Source organism: Sinocyclocheilus rhinocerous, unplaced genomic scaffold (assembly GCF_001515625.1).
Source record: "Sinocyclocheilus rhinocerous isolate Xijiao unplaced genomic scaffold, SAMN03320098_v1.1 scaffold1795, whole genome shotgun sequence".
Classification (NCBI taxonomy): Eukaryota; Metazoa; Chordata; class Actinopteri; order Cypriniformes; family Cyprinidae; genus Sinocyclocheilus; species Sinocyclocheilus rhinocerous.
In genome coordinates this window covers 39,939-53,503 of record NW_015642828.1, presented here as the reverse complement: position 1 = coordinate 53,503, position 13,565 = coordinate 39,939, and the positions used below count along the sequence as shown (strand labels likewise).

At 44.3% G+C, this 13,565-nt stretch overlaps 1 protein-coding gene across 1 annotated transcript in view; it reads right to left on the bottom strand.

Moving 5' to 3' along the window:
- Positions 1-4,774, bottom strand: part of pus7 (pseudouridine synthase 7) — a 14,684-nt gene extending 9,910 nt beyond the window's left edge. The window contains 11 exon segments of the mRNA XM_016573931.1: positions 1,125-1,186; positions 1,287-1,418; positions 1,681-1,809; positions 1,885-1,962; positions 2,039-2,150; positions 2,595-2,612; positions 2,767-2,911; positions 3,794-3,907; positions 3,985-4,069; positions 4,156-4,427; positions 4,531-4,774. Of these exon segments, the coding sequence (XP_016429417.1) occupies positions 1,125-1,186; positions 1,287-1,418; positions 1,681-1,809; positions 1,885-1,962; positions 2,039-2,150; positions 2,595-2,612; positions 2,767-2,911; positions 3,794-3,907; positions 3,985-4,069; positions 4,156-4,418 (1,138 nt within the window). The 5' untranslated portion in view covers positions 4,419-4,427; positions 4,531-4,774.
- Between the last annotated feature and the right edge of the window lie 8,791 nt (positions 4,775-13,565).

The window sequence follows — 13,565 nt, the reverse complement described above, 5'->3', positions numbered from 1 at the left end:
TCATTTTCAACGTTTTTAAATTCCTTGTTTTATTGTTGTGATTTTTTTTTTTATTATTATTTTCTTTTCTTTTATGTAAAGCACTTTGAATTACCATTGTGTATGAAATGTGCTATATAAATAAACTTGCCGTGCCGATATAAGAAACGAGCCAGGAAAGAGCTGAATCAGTGATACCGATATCAGAAAGATAACCGTGTCAAATGCAGAACTTGTGCTTGTGAATAGCTAGGTAAGTATATTCTTCATAGGTGATCTAAATAATGGAAAACTAAAACTGAAGTTTATGAGCTTATGATCAGAGAAAGCAAATCAGAGCCAGTAACAAGAACATTAAGTAAGCCAAACGTACAAATGAGATCCAGTATATGACCCCTTGAGTGAGTAGGGAAAGTTACATGCAGGGTTAGATTGAAATAATCCAGCACAGACATCAATTCATCGCATTGTACAGTGTTTTCATGTATATTAAAATCACCAAGCAAAATAACGGATGAATGATTAGCACAGACAAGAGTAAGTAATTCACTTATATCAGAGAAAAAATCAGGAGATTTTGGGGGTCGATATATTAAGATTACAGCCAGTGATATTTGCCAAGTCATTTTAACAGTAGGAGCACAATGATTTAATAGTCTGGTTATGATCTTTTTTTCTTCTTCTCCACTATGGTTAGAGAAAAGTCACCTGATGGAGGTTTGACTCCGGTCACCTTTGGCTCGATCAGTGAGAGCTTACAGAGAATTATTATTCAGTAAAATGAACAGTAGGAGCACAATGATTTAATAGTCTGGTTATGATCTTTTTTTCTTCTTCTCCACTATGGTTAGAGAAAAGTCACCTGATGGAGGTTTGACTCCGGTCACCTTTGGCTCGATCAGTGAGAGCTTACAGAGAATTATTATTCAGTAAAATGAATCTATTCAGCTGTGCTTGCAATGATCCAGTGAAGTCACTGAAAGACTGAATAATGTCTGCTGAGCTGCTTTATAGCTGAAATTCCTGACTGCAGTTATGCAGCACTGACCTTATATTCCGTTTACTGCTGTAAAGCTGATCTGTACTGTAATAGCCACATCATAAATCAACTTGACTTATTTGTGTTGTTAATGAGAGAATCTGACCTCCAGGACGAGGTTTCAGGATGAGATCCACGACTTCCTTCCAGTTGTTCTGCAGAATCGCCCTGAGAATAAGAGCCAAGAGCAAACCGTGAGTTTCCCTCACATTCCCTCTTCACACAGGTGTGTGTGTGTGTCAGTGTACATGCTAGTGTGTGTGGTCACCTGCCTACTGTGTGTCTGTGTGTGGGCACGGCTGTGGTGCCGAAGCGCTGCATGCCGTAGTAGTTGATGAAGCCGGTTTCTCTGAGTGAAGTCATGGCCTGTTCCACCTGCTCCTGAGTGCCGGAGATATTCCTGTAGAGGAGAGACGCTTCACGCTTAAACACACTGCATGGCCACACGCTGATCTACCTGCAGCAATAACCAGCTTAACCAGCTTGTGCCAGTGACAAACCAGCAGTGCTCATAGAACTTCAACATGAGGGGAATAAATCCTGGCTTTTATATTTGGGTGCACTAACCCTTGAAAACCAGCTCAGAATGAAGTGAGTGTAAGCTGGTTTAAATGTCTATCTGGTTGGAGACAGACAGCAGCTCACAGGAGTCAGTGTCTCACCTGAGAACCACCGTGAAGTGGTTTCCCTGCAGTTCTCCCAGTTTTAATGGATGCTTCTTATAGCTGAAGTTCCCCAGCTTCAGGTTCATGAGGCATTTGTTGAGGTGAGACAGTCTCTCAGCGCTGATCCTGTGGAGACACGTTCAGATTCATGTAAACACGGGCGAGTCTGAGGACAGCAGACGTCTGACGGGCTTCACTCACTTCAGCACTGCGATCTCCTGCACCGTGACGGCCCTCTTGTCTTTGGTGCCCATGTAGGAGAACATGTTGGGTCTGACCCTACAGAAACAGAGGAGGAGCTGTGAGCGGGGCGTTAGGGAGCGGCAGCGGCGGCTCAGACCAGCGTTTCACAGACCTGAGGAACTTAGACAGGAGGTTGATGGCGTCCATGGTGTCCTTGTTCTCCTTATACAGCACGAAATGACAGAAACTCCCGCGGTTCTTCGGCCACGAGTGCTTTCGAGGGGCTTTGGTGGGACACATGAGGAAGAGACGAAAGACTCAACATGAAAATGGACAAAGAAATGTAGCACAGACTCAATCAACATTTAAAATATTATTTTTTAATTGCTTTGTTTTATTTTTAACAAAATCGTACATGGTCAACACCAGCAGTGCAATATCTACGCAAGGTTAGACTCTTCATCAAATCTAGTCTAGACAGCAGCATTACACGTGCTACTGAACTGAGCGTTTACACTCACAGCTGATTATATTCAGAACACCTCCACAGTACTTCTATGCAATAACAGCGGAAAGCTTACAGCTTTTTAATATTTCTGGCGGGTCACCAAAATAATTCATCCACCGTTTCCTGATTGTTTTAACATCTTTAGTCACAGCCACTAGACGGCGGTCAAGAGACAAGCTTTGAATGAATCTGCAGCAGAAGGACAGATCCCTGCTCTTACCTGCCGAGGGCCGGAGCTCTGTCCAGAGAGCGAGAGGAGCGTTAGGAGAACAAGAGAGCGTTACTCAGGACAGAGAGGACACACTGAAGCACGTCATGCAGGCCAGAGCTCATCGAGTGATCAAGCACCTTCACTACTCACTCAGAGTCCAAGCTCTGTAGCACAGCAGTACCTGCCAGCGCGGTCTTCCCAGCAGCGTGATACGCCACGATGAACTTCTTCCCGTCTCTGTCCTCGGTCTTGGTCTCCAGGCCGGGATACAGCGTCTTCACAGCTCTGTGCAGAAGAGTGCGCTTCTCCTTCGAATCCTGCTGCACCTGAAAGACTCCGTCTGTTAGCCAGCCTGTGACGGTTTCCCACAATGCACTGGAGCTTGATGCTCAATCAAACAGAAGTAATCAGCTCACTCATGAACGCTCTCATAACCAGCAGGTGCGCCGTCTTTGATTAAAACTGCAGAGCTGCAGCGTTTCAGTGGCTATATAAAACTCTTATTTACTTCATGAACACAAGCTCAGCTTTTCAAGATGCTAAAACTAACCCTTTAGTTACTGTCCTGATCAAACGACGCATCTTTTGCATTCATTTTACGAAAAAAACCCCAGCTGAAGTCTTGAATATCTCTGCCCATAAACACTAGAATATGGAAGTGACTTTTACTGTAACTTCTGATCACACTGCTGCTCTTCCTCAGGGTTTCCCGTGCGAACCTCTGAAGATCCTTACATCTGGATACAGTTACTGGAGAACAAAAAAAGTCTTGTTTGCTGTGAAACTGATCAAAATGAAGTGAGTTTATGATTATTTGTCAATGGGCTCAGATTAAATCCACTTAATTCAAAGAGAAACAAGTTTTCATTCCCCATTGTCTGATATTTGCTCATGTTTTAATCATAAACTCACTTCATTTTGTTCAGAAAACAAGACTTCATATCCTCATTTTGCATTTCCAGTAATTATATCTTGATTTAAGGATGTTTAGACATATGTACTGGAAAACAAGACAGAAACGCTGAGGAAGAGATTCATTTATTTCAGTTCATGCAACATTTAATTACATTTAAGAATGTAAGACTTTCTGCTCTATTTGTGGATGGGCGAATCAAGAGTTTTTAAGACCTGCAGAAGCCCTGAATAAAAGGGCATGTATTTGATTCGAATGAGAAGCAGCATGTGAAGCACAGACGAGAGCGTCTGACCTCGATGGCCACGCTGGCCTCTTTGTTCTTGAAGAGCTGCAGCTCCTCCAGCTGCTGCTTCTGCTCTTCTGTCAGCGTCTGAGAGTCGGTTGAACTGCACTCCGGAGACTCTTCCTGCCGAGACAAGAGCACTTGTGAGGTGAGTTAGAGTCTAGGGTTCGGCCTGGAGCACAACACTAGCAGCCTCTCACCTCCACATCAGCAGGAACACACAGATCATCCAGACGAACCGTCCTCCCCTCTTTATTGATCTCATGCACCACAAAGTCTGAGTACCTACAGAAGAAACCACGCATGTCACCGAACACACACTCCTGTCACACTTATACACACACACACTCCTGTCTCACACACACACACACCTCTCTTTCAGGATGCCGGAGAAGCCTCTGTGCTCGCTGATGAACTTGAGAATGCCCACGTCTGTCTCACTGAGTCCGTGCTTCATCATGTCAGCGAAGCTCTCCCCCTCCTCCTCCTCCTCCTCCTCCTCACACAGCTCCTCTTCCTCATCTCCTCGGCTCTCCTCCTCCTCCTCTTCCACTCGGAGTCTCTTGGCGGCGTGACCCGGATGCTCTTCGGGGAAGCAGCGCTTCTCGCCGGTCAGAGCCTCAGTCTGCTCCATCGGCCTGAGCTGTGAATAACTTACATTCACACAATATTCTTACTCTGGCTTATCTATGTATTCACAATTAGGAATCTAATTCTAGCAGGAATTATAATGTACTTTTACTCACGTCGTAGACGACAGCTGCAGGAACAGTAGGGTGCGAGGGACTGTGAAGTCGGCTCTTGGATAGCAGTAACAAATGCGCTTAAAGACGGACTGAGAAGGAAACCGCACAGATCTGAAAGCACAGAGACAGCAGAGTCAACGCGAACAAAGTAAATCTATTCTAAAGCACACAAGTCTCAGGACTGGAGCAGAACATAATGTAAAGATCTTACTGCACGCACACGACACAACAGCTCCTCTTCTTCTTCTTCTTCTTTGACGTTTTATGGCGGTTGGCAAACCAGCTTTAGGTGCATTTACCGCCACCTACTAGGATGGAGTGTGGAGCAATGACGTTAAAGGAAAACTTAAAAAAAAAAAAATTATAATAATAATAATAAAATTAAAAATTATAACATCACTTATATATTTATTTAATTCATCAACATCTTCTATCGATATATCTATTGTCAACATTCTAGTCTCACTTATTTCTTGGAATTTTTCCCAGTCCGAACCGCTCCTCAAAACATCCACACGTGTTTGACTCTCACATGCCCCGGAAACGAATCCTACACAAAGGCCCGCCCCCCGACGGACGTCATTGGCTTACACCATTGTCAATCATAGCACTACAATTCAGATTGCGCAATCAGGTGTAACAGCGCCAGACACATATGTAACATTAGAAAGTAACGCATGTAGTAATGATAGCATTAATAACAACTACATTAATTCGAGCAATGATTTTCCTTATAAATTAAACACAATTACTTATACATTTAAAAATGAATACACACTCTTTTGCAGGTGATTTTGAATTTACGCTCAGCTGTGCAAATCTACCGGCTGCGTGGAACTGACCAATCCTACGATGCCCACTGACAGTGCTAAATATTAATGAGATTATCCGACGTAGGTAACCTTCCTGAAGCGTCCCTGCGCGTTAGCCATGAATATTCATTGTCCAGCTCTTTGCGGGAGTAAAATCCGTTTTCGTTAACGCCCACTCGCCAGCCTCTCTTCCTTTCATCCAATCAGTTAAACGCCTGGATGATGCGTCATTAATATTCATGAGCGCGACTGCCCGTGCGCGGCCACACAGATGCCTGAGCGCTTGTTGGCAGCGGTGACGCACAGGAAAGAGGAGCGACATCATGAGCTCTAGAAAGGGCGAGCGACACCGCGAGCTCTAGAAAGGGCGAGCGACACCGCGAGCTCTAGAAAGGGCGAGCGACACCGCGAGCTCTAGAAAGGGCGAGCGACACCGCGAGCTCTAGAAAGGGCGAGCGACACCGCGAGCTCTAGAAAGGGCGAGCGACACCGCGAGCTCTAGAAAGGGCGAGCGACACCGCGAGCTCTAGAAAGGGCGAGCGACACCGCGAGCTCTAGAAAGGGCGAGCGACACCGCGAGCTCTAGAAAGGGCGAGCGACACCGCGAGCTCTAGAAAGGGCGAGCGACACCGCGAGCTCTAGAAAGGGCGAGCGACACCGCGAGCTCTAGAAAGGGCGAGCGACACCGCGAGCTCTAGAAAGGGCGAGCGACACCGCGAGCTCTAGAAAGGGCGAGCGACACCGCGAGCTCTAGAAAGGGCGAGCGACACCGCGAGCTCTAGAAAGGGCGAGCGACACCGTGAGCTCTAGAAAAGGGTGAGAGACACCGTGAGCTCTAGAAAGGGTGAGCGACACCATGAGCTCTAGAAAGGGTGAGAGACATCAGTCCCTATCTAGTGCACACTACATAGCCATCAGCTCTCATTTCACTCAGATGAGGGCTGAATGCGCTTGTGTTTGTTTGAGCGATGCTTCTGTCACTGACGCGGGTCTTCTGTTCGGCTCGGCTCGGCTCGGCTCAGCTCTGCTCTGTTTGGGATTCGGTCCAGTCTCCCCCGGTTCTCCAGTGCTGGCCATTCAAGCACGGAAGAGAAAACCAAAAGGAAAGAAAGAGAAGACGGGTCACCATCGCAGGTAAGGAGGGGTGTGTGTGTGTGTGAGAGAGAGAGAGAGAGAGAGTCACACACACACACTCTCTCACACACACACACAGTTGTTGACACACGTGGGTTTGTTCACGTGTGTTTTGTTACAGATCCATTGGTTTGCTGAGAGAATTATTCAGATTAAAAATTTAATTATTCCAGCTGCTGTGAGAAAAGGCTATAAATGATCCGTCACCTGCAGGATCCTCACATATGATAGATAGCCTAGCAGCCGGGACTACTTCTTTATGTTTACAGACGTGACGTAATGACGCAGCGGCATGCTCGAATTTCCCGCGAAAACCTACCCATACCACTCAAACTAGAAAACATTATTATAAGCTAACCGTTGTGAATCGGGCTAAAGTAAGGAGATAGTTTTGAACACTGGCTGGTTATGTGCTTGCTCAAATATTGATTTCAGATCATTTTAACCAGAAAAAGTTACGGACTGCAGCTTTAAAGACACTTGAATTGAAAAAAAATAAAAATCAATTAACAAATACACTGAAAATAATTATTTAACAAGTTGTATTTGCTACAATGAGCTGATCTTTATCACTCATGACTGTGTTCACACTAATATACATAATAAATAACACACACACAAACAAGAAGATATATGAAAACTAATGCAAATTTCAACAAGCCGGTATTAGCTTATAAATGCATTTGGCCAGCATACATGTGATACTGCAGAGGGCAGCACTGACTCTCCTTCAGACTCAGATGCTCAGATGCTCAGATACAGGTGCTGTCATCCTCAGCTGTTTGGTTTGGCGTTGTTCATCTCCAGCAGTTGTTTAAGCAGTGGCTCAGCTGTGAGTGCTAGTGGACACAGTGATTAGTGCAGTTCAGACAGATCGGCATAGATAAACTTCTCTTGAGATGTATGGGAGACTGTAGCAAATACTATTTTGCATTCTTTCCTATTTGCTCCAACAGCAAAAGCATAAATCTACTGCTGCATTTGCCTGATGATCCAAAAGAGGGTAATAACGGAGAGCAGTGATGGAGGCTCGGTGTCTCTGGCGTCTCACGGCTCGTCTGCAGATCTGTGGAGTCAACAACGCTTGGAGAGTTTGGTGTGACTCAGAGGAACCGCTGAAACATCTGATTCTGTTCATTGTGATTTAGTGAAAACAGTTTGCTTGGATTCATCTTTCTCACGCCACGCAGATATTCTGCTGGTTTTGAGATCATATTTGTGCAGCGTCTTCTGTCAGTGTGTGTTTGACCTCCTAAACCACTTTGAGTTTGTCGAGTAATCATTTGTGTCAGACTGAATCAAATGCTTTTTAATAATAAAAGCCGTGAATGTAAAATGGGGAGAGTATTATTTCAGATGTGCAGTAGTATGAATCCAATCTGGGAGTGTTTTATCATCCCACAGAATAACTTTCACTCAAGTGACAGAAAGGTAATTATTGTGGTGAGATTGGTCTGTTTTTAATGACGATGGCTGTTCTTCAGTCAAACATGTGACCGAGCACAGAGCACAGAGTCTAGTTTAGTTTAGCATTTGGTTTAAATCCCATCAGCTCCAGCTGTTTTTTGGGTTTAAGTGTTTCTATCTTGTCTTGTGGGGTTATTTTCAGTAATGCGTATTGATGATTTTTTTCTAACTGCTGGCTCAAGTGGTTTGTTTGGCTACTTGATTTTGCTCACAGTTTGTGTCTGTTTCCACTTTATGATGTGTTTTCTTTCATGGGTTGCCCATATTTCTCCATCCTGGATTATTATTATGATCTGGTTTTGTTCGTGTACTCTGTCGATGTTCTTGTTTCACAGTAAAGCGGCTGAATCTCTGTGTTTGGGCAGATGTTCGGTGAATGTGCAGCAGGTGCGCCGGTCACACATTATCAGGACACTGAAACACAAATCAACAACATGCTTACATCAAGAGAAATGTGTGACCGCAGTGCTGATCCTCCACACGCTCACCAGTTTACACTATTTAACAGCAATTTATTAAAAGTTAAAGGGGTCATGACATTAATTTTCCTTGATCTTTTGGCATATAAGAGGTGTTTGTAGCATTAAAACATCCTGCAAATATCATAGCTTAAAAATGGCTCCTCATTACAAACAAAGCTTTTATTTAATCAAGCTCCAGAAATGGTTTGTTTTGGATCTGAGGGGCAAGATGACGTCACAGCGACACAGACGAGCATCGCGTCGCGTCAGAAGCTAATACAATCACTGCGCTATCTCGTCTGCACTGGATACAGTTACAGATATCAGTCTGTCGTCAGCACAAATGAGTGAAAGATCGTTTGTACTGATATCAGAAGGATCCCAGCGTCAGGAACTAGTGAATCGTTTATTTTAATAGTGTCTCGGATCGTGTCGGAGGATTTTGTTTTGTAATCGAGGCACAGTGTCACGGAGAGTCACATAGAAACATCTGTTGAGAGATGAAGCAGAGCTAGATCTGACTGCAGCTGCAGCACAAACCGTAAGATCATGATCTCATAATGCTTCGTCTGGAAATGACTGTTTTATTGTGATCATGTTGTCAAAACACTCGCGTGCAATCTGGAAAAGTGGCTGATTCCTGACAAGCCAAGACCCTTATTTAGAATAAGATCATTTCCCCACATATTTATTTGTTTTTTGTGCAAAAAACGTTATAAACATTATAAGTAAACATTAAAATAAAAATTCAAGTCTTGACCGCTTTAATAAATACATTTTTAAGGCCCTATGAGATACGTCTTGTTTTCTTTCTCAAATTCAGTTTCACACTAAACCGCGCGTCTGCTCATTCACACAGAGACACCCAGAGCACAGGATTCAGATTTAAACAGTATTTCTGCAGTTTAACAGGGCTCTAGACTCATTCTTTCCCACTGGTCACTCTTTTGCGACTCACTTTCTCAGTTGATCGCACGAGCACATAATTTGATCGCATTTTCTTTTGCTACAGCATGGGATTAATCAATGCATGCTGATAACCTGTTATTAGAGTCATATGGCAGTGAAAGTGGTTAACATTCAACCTGTTCTCTCTTATCAGCAGAAGGCCTATTATTTGTGATTTGAATTGTGTAAACGGGAGTTCCTCTGCTGCTATGTTATAAGCCGGCTTCGGCTGCTTTCGCTTTCAAATTCACGATCTTGTCACATTTAACAAGAAAAGATGATTGTCTGTTTTGCTTACATCTATACACCTTTCAATTTTAAGACTAAAACAAAAGATGGATTCATTGTTATTCTTAATTAAAAAGCACAACAACAATAAATCAGTAAGATACAATGACAAACTAGCTTACATAAGGTTTATTAACAAAAACGAATAAGATGAGGCATGGCACACACCACATGCTGTATTATTTATGCAAACTACTCGATTTTTTTGTCACATTTTGCCATTTTGAATTGAAAATATAGGCTAGGCTATAGTTGACTTCATTTTTGTGATTTTTAACTGTACGAGTGGTTTGATAAAGAGTTCTAGTTTGGTTTGGTTTGTTATGGCCTTGGTTGTCTCCGATTTATTGTACTTTATTTTTAACACAAAAAATACAGAATATTATCCTGAAAATAGAGAACAAGACAAAAGTAGAGCTGCAGGGAGGGCAGAGAGACGAGGGTCTTCACATGATGAGAAAACATGCTGCTGTTTTTGTGTTTGTTTGTGTGTGAAAGTGAGATTTCTCAGCAGCTGAGCCCAGTCAGATCAAACAGGGCTGTTTCATAAAACTAGCCAGGCTTATTTCAGTTAGTCTGACTTATTTTCACTTGATTTGGTTTCATAAAGCAAAATGACCATAGCTCAAGCTCAGTCACTGTGGCATGCTGGGAAACTAACCTGGCTAGCAGGCTAACTGTCAGGCTAAGCGGAGCTCCTCTAACTCTGACCAACAGGAACACATTGATATTATCACTGACTCTCTCACATACAGTTAGTTGACGTTATCAGTCTAAAAATAAAAGTATACAGAAAATGCAACATAAATAATTAAAAATATAGGCTACAACCGACTGTATTTAATGTATGGTGCCCAAGATTTAATGACTTTGTTTTAAGATATTTGAAAACATTATAACATGCTGCTACATTGTGTTTCTAGCCATGCAGCCTTTCTCTCTGGTTTTATTACAGCTGTACTTTATGGTTATTAGTAGAACATTAAAACATTACAATATAAAATTGCTCTTTAAAGCATTAAAATCACTAAATTAAAAATAAAAATAAATAATATAAAACAGTGTATTTCACCCGTGGCCAGGGAGAATACAAAATTTACATATTCAATTGGTAATATACACTGACATCAACTTCTCGCTGGCCGAGTAGCTGATAGAGTGTAAACTATCAAATTTAGAATCAATTCGAATCAGGTTGAATTAGGCTCTTCAAATCCGAGTCCTATCAAAACCTGAATCAATAATAATAATTAATTCCCTTACAACTGAGTTAAAATTCCTTACAAGACTATATTTTAACTGATAAGAGGAATACACATTGACTCATTTGAGCTAGTAATTAGGGCTGTGTTAGCTAGCTTACATTTGATTTACAGTTACTGCTATCATAAAAATACACTAATGTAGGTTTAAAATTCTACATGTGTCACATTTAATGTCCAACAACAAATATTTTAGCAGAATGCATGTTTTATTCAGAATTATTGCGCTATTATTCTATTGCGTTCCATCTGTGTAGCACACATGCGCGCAGCAGCGCTCGTTTGCCTCACCTACTCCTGACAGCAAAATGGATATATTTGCATGACTTTCTAACATTTCAACTCACACACACTCACACACACACACACTCACACACACACACACACAAACATACACTCACGCGCACATACTTGCTCACACTCCTGTCACTCACACTTTCTCTCTCTCAGACACACACACACACTCGCACACACTCGCTCACACTCACACACACTCGCTCACACTCACACTCCTGTGACACACACTCTCTCTCTCTCTCACACACACTCACACTCTCACACACACACTCACACACTCACACAAACATACACTCGCACGCACACACACACACACACTCTCTCTCTCTCTCTCTCTCAGACACACACACACTCACACTTGCACACACTCGCTCACACTCACACTCCTGTCACACACACTCTCTCTCTCACACACACACACACACACTTGCTCACACTCACTCTTACACACACACACACACACACTCTCTCAGACACACACACACTCACACTTGCACACACTCGCTCACACTCACACTCCTGTCACACACACTCTCTCTCTCTCACACACACACTCACACTCTCACACAAACACTCGCTCACACTCACACACACACTCCTGTCACACACATACACTCCTGTCACTCACACTCTCTCTCTCTCTCTCACACACACACTCAGGGCCGTCCTTAGGGAGGTGCAACTGGTGCGGTCGCACCGGGCCCCGTGCTTGAGGGGGCCCCGCGGCGAACGGACCGAGTGCGGCACCGCTCCCTATCTCGCACCGGGCCCCGTGTCAGCTAAGGACAGCCCTGCACACACCCTCTCTCTCACACACACTCACACACTCACACACGCACACACTCACTCACACTCACACTCGCATACATTCACACTCTCACACACACACACTCGCTCACACTCACGTACGTACGCACGCACACACTCACACTCGCATACACTCTCACACACACTCGCAGACTCACACACTCTCGCACACACTCACACTTGCTCACACTCACTCTCACACACTCATGCAGACACTCACTCACACACACTCTCGCACAAACTCACATTCTCACACACACACTCATGCAGATACTCACTCACACACACTTGCAGACACACACACAGACACTCACTCTCACAAACACTCTCTCTCTCTCACACACACACACACACACTTGCTCACACTCACTCTTACACACACACACACACACACTCTCTCACTCTCACTCTCTCACACACACACACACACTCACTCTCTCTCACACACACACACACACACAGTGTTTCTGGAGAAAAATCCAGCTCAGCTCATGCGTCTCGCTCTCTTTCTGTCTCTCTCTCTCTGTGGAAGTAGGCCATGTAAAGATAGCTGCTTCAAGCAGCCTAAGTTCTGACCCCTAAAATATCAGCGAGAAACTGCGGCGGATGGAGTCGCATCTGTCTCTGTATGTTTGTGTGACGCTTCATCGTTTCTGCTTTAGCTAATCACAGATCTGATGGTTGCCGTGGCGACAGGGCCGGTTTCTTCCAGCCTGTTGTGTTGCACGTCACAGGAAGTGCAGTGGATCCTCCGACATCATAGTGTGTGTGTGTGTGTGTGTGTGAGAGTGATTGAATTTGTGTGTGTGTGTTTTGGTTCGGTGCTGTAAAAACTCTACAGTTTTCTGAAACTGATATGCAAAATCATTGCATTTATCATATGCATTTATTTTTGGCCACATTAACACCAGAGCCACGTCCAAACTGCAGCACACATCTGCTGGAGTGCTTTGTGTCGATGAACAGTTTGTTTTTCTCTTCTGAAGACACTGGAGAGAGAGAGAGACAGACAGGTCACTGTAGGCCCTCCTGTAATATGCCTGTCTGTATCTCTCTGTGCTTATGGAGACTCGACCCATCTGCTGTAAAACAGAGACAGACAGACAGACGGAGGACGAGAGCAGAGAAGCAGAAAGAGAAACCAGCAGCAGCAGCTGTGAGATGAGAGAGAGAGAGAGACAGAGCGACAGGCTGTGGTAGCGAGGCGGAGGGAGCGCTGAAGTGAGGAGGGGAGCAGAGAGCTGTGCTCAGAGAGAGACGCTGCTGTTCAGAGCGCAGATCCCCCCGCTGCTGCGAGCAGTGGTGCGGCCCGTTGCGCTCAGAGCTGTTATTGTGCAGCGCTGCAGAACACAGAGACAAACACACGGAGCTTCACGCTTTCTCAGCCTCACACCGCGGCAGAGGACGAGCTACAGACGGTGCTGAGACCTTCCTCACCTCCGCATCGCCGTCTCCAGCGACTGGCCTCCATCCTTTATTCTCCTTAAGGAAGAGTAGAAGGGAGGAGGAGGAGGAGGAAGAGGAAGAGCGCCCCCTCCCCTCGCACCAGCAGAACGCTC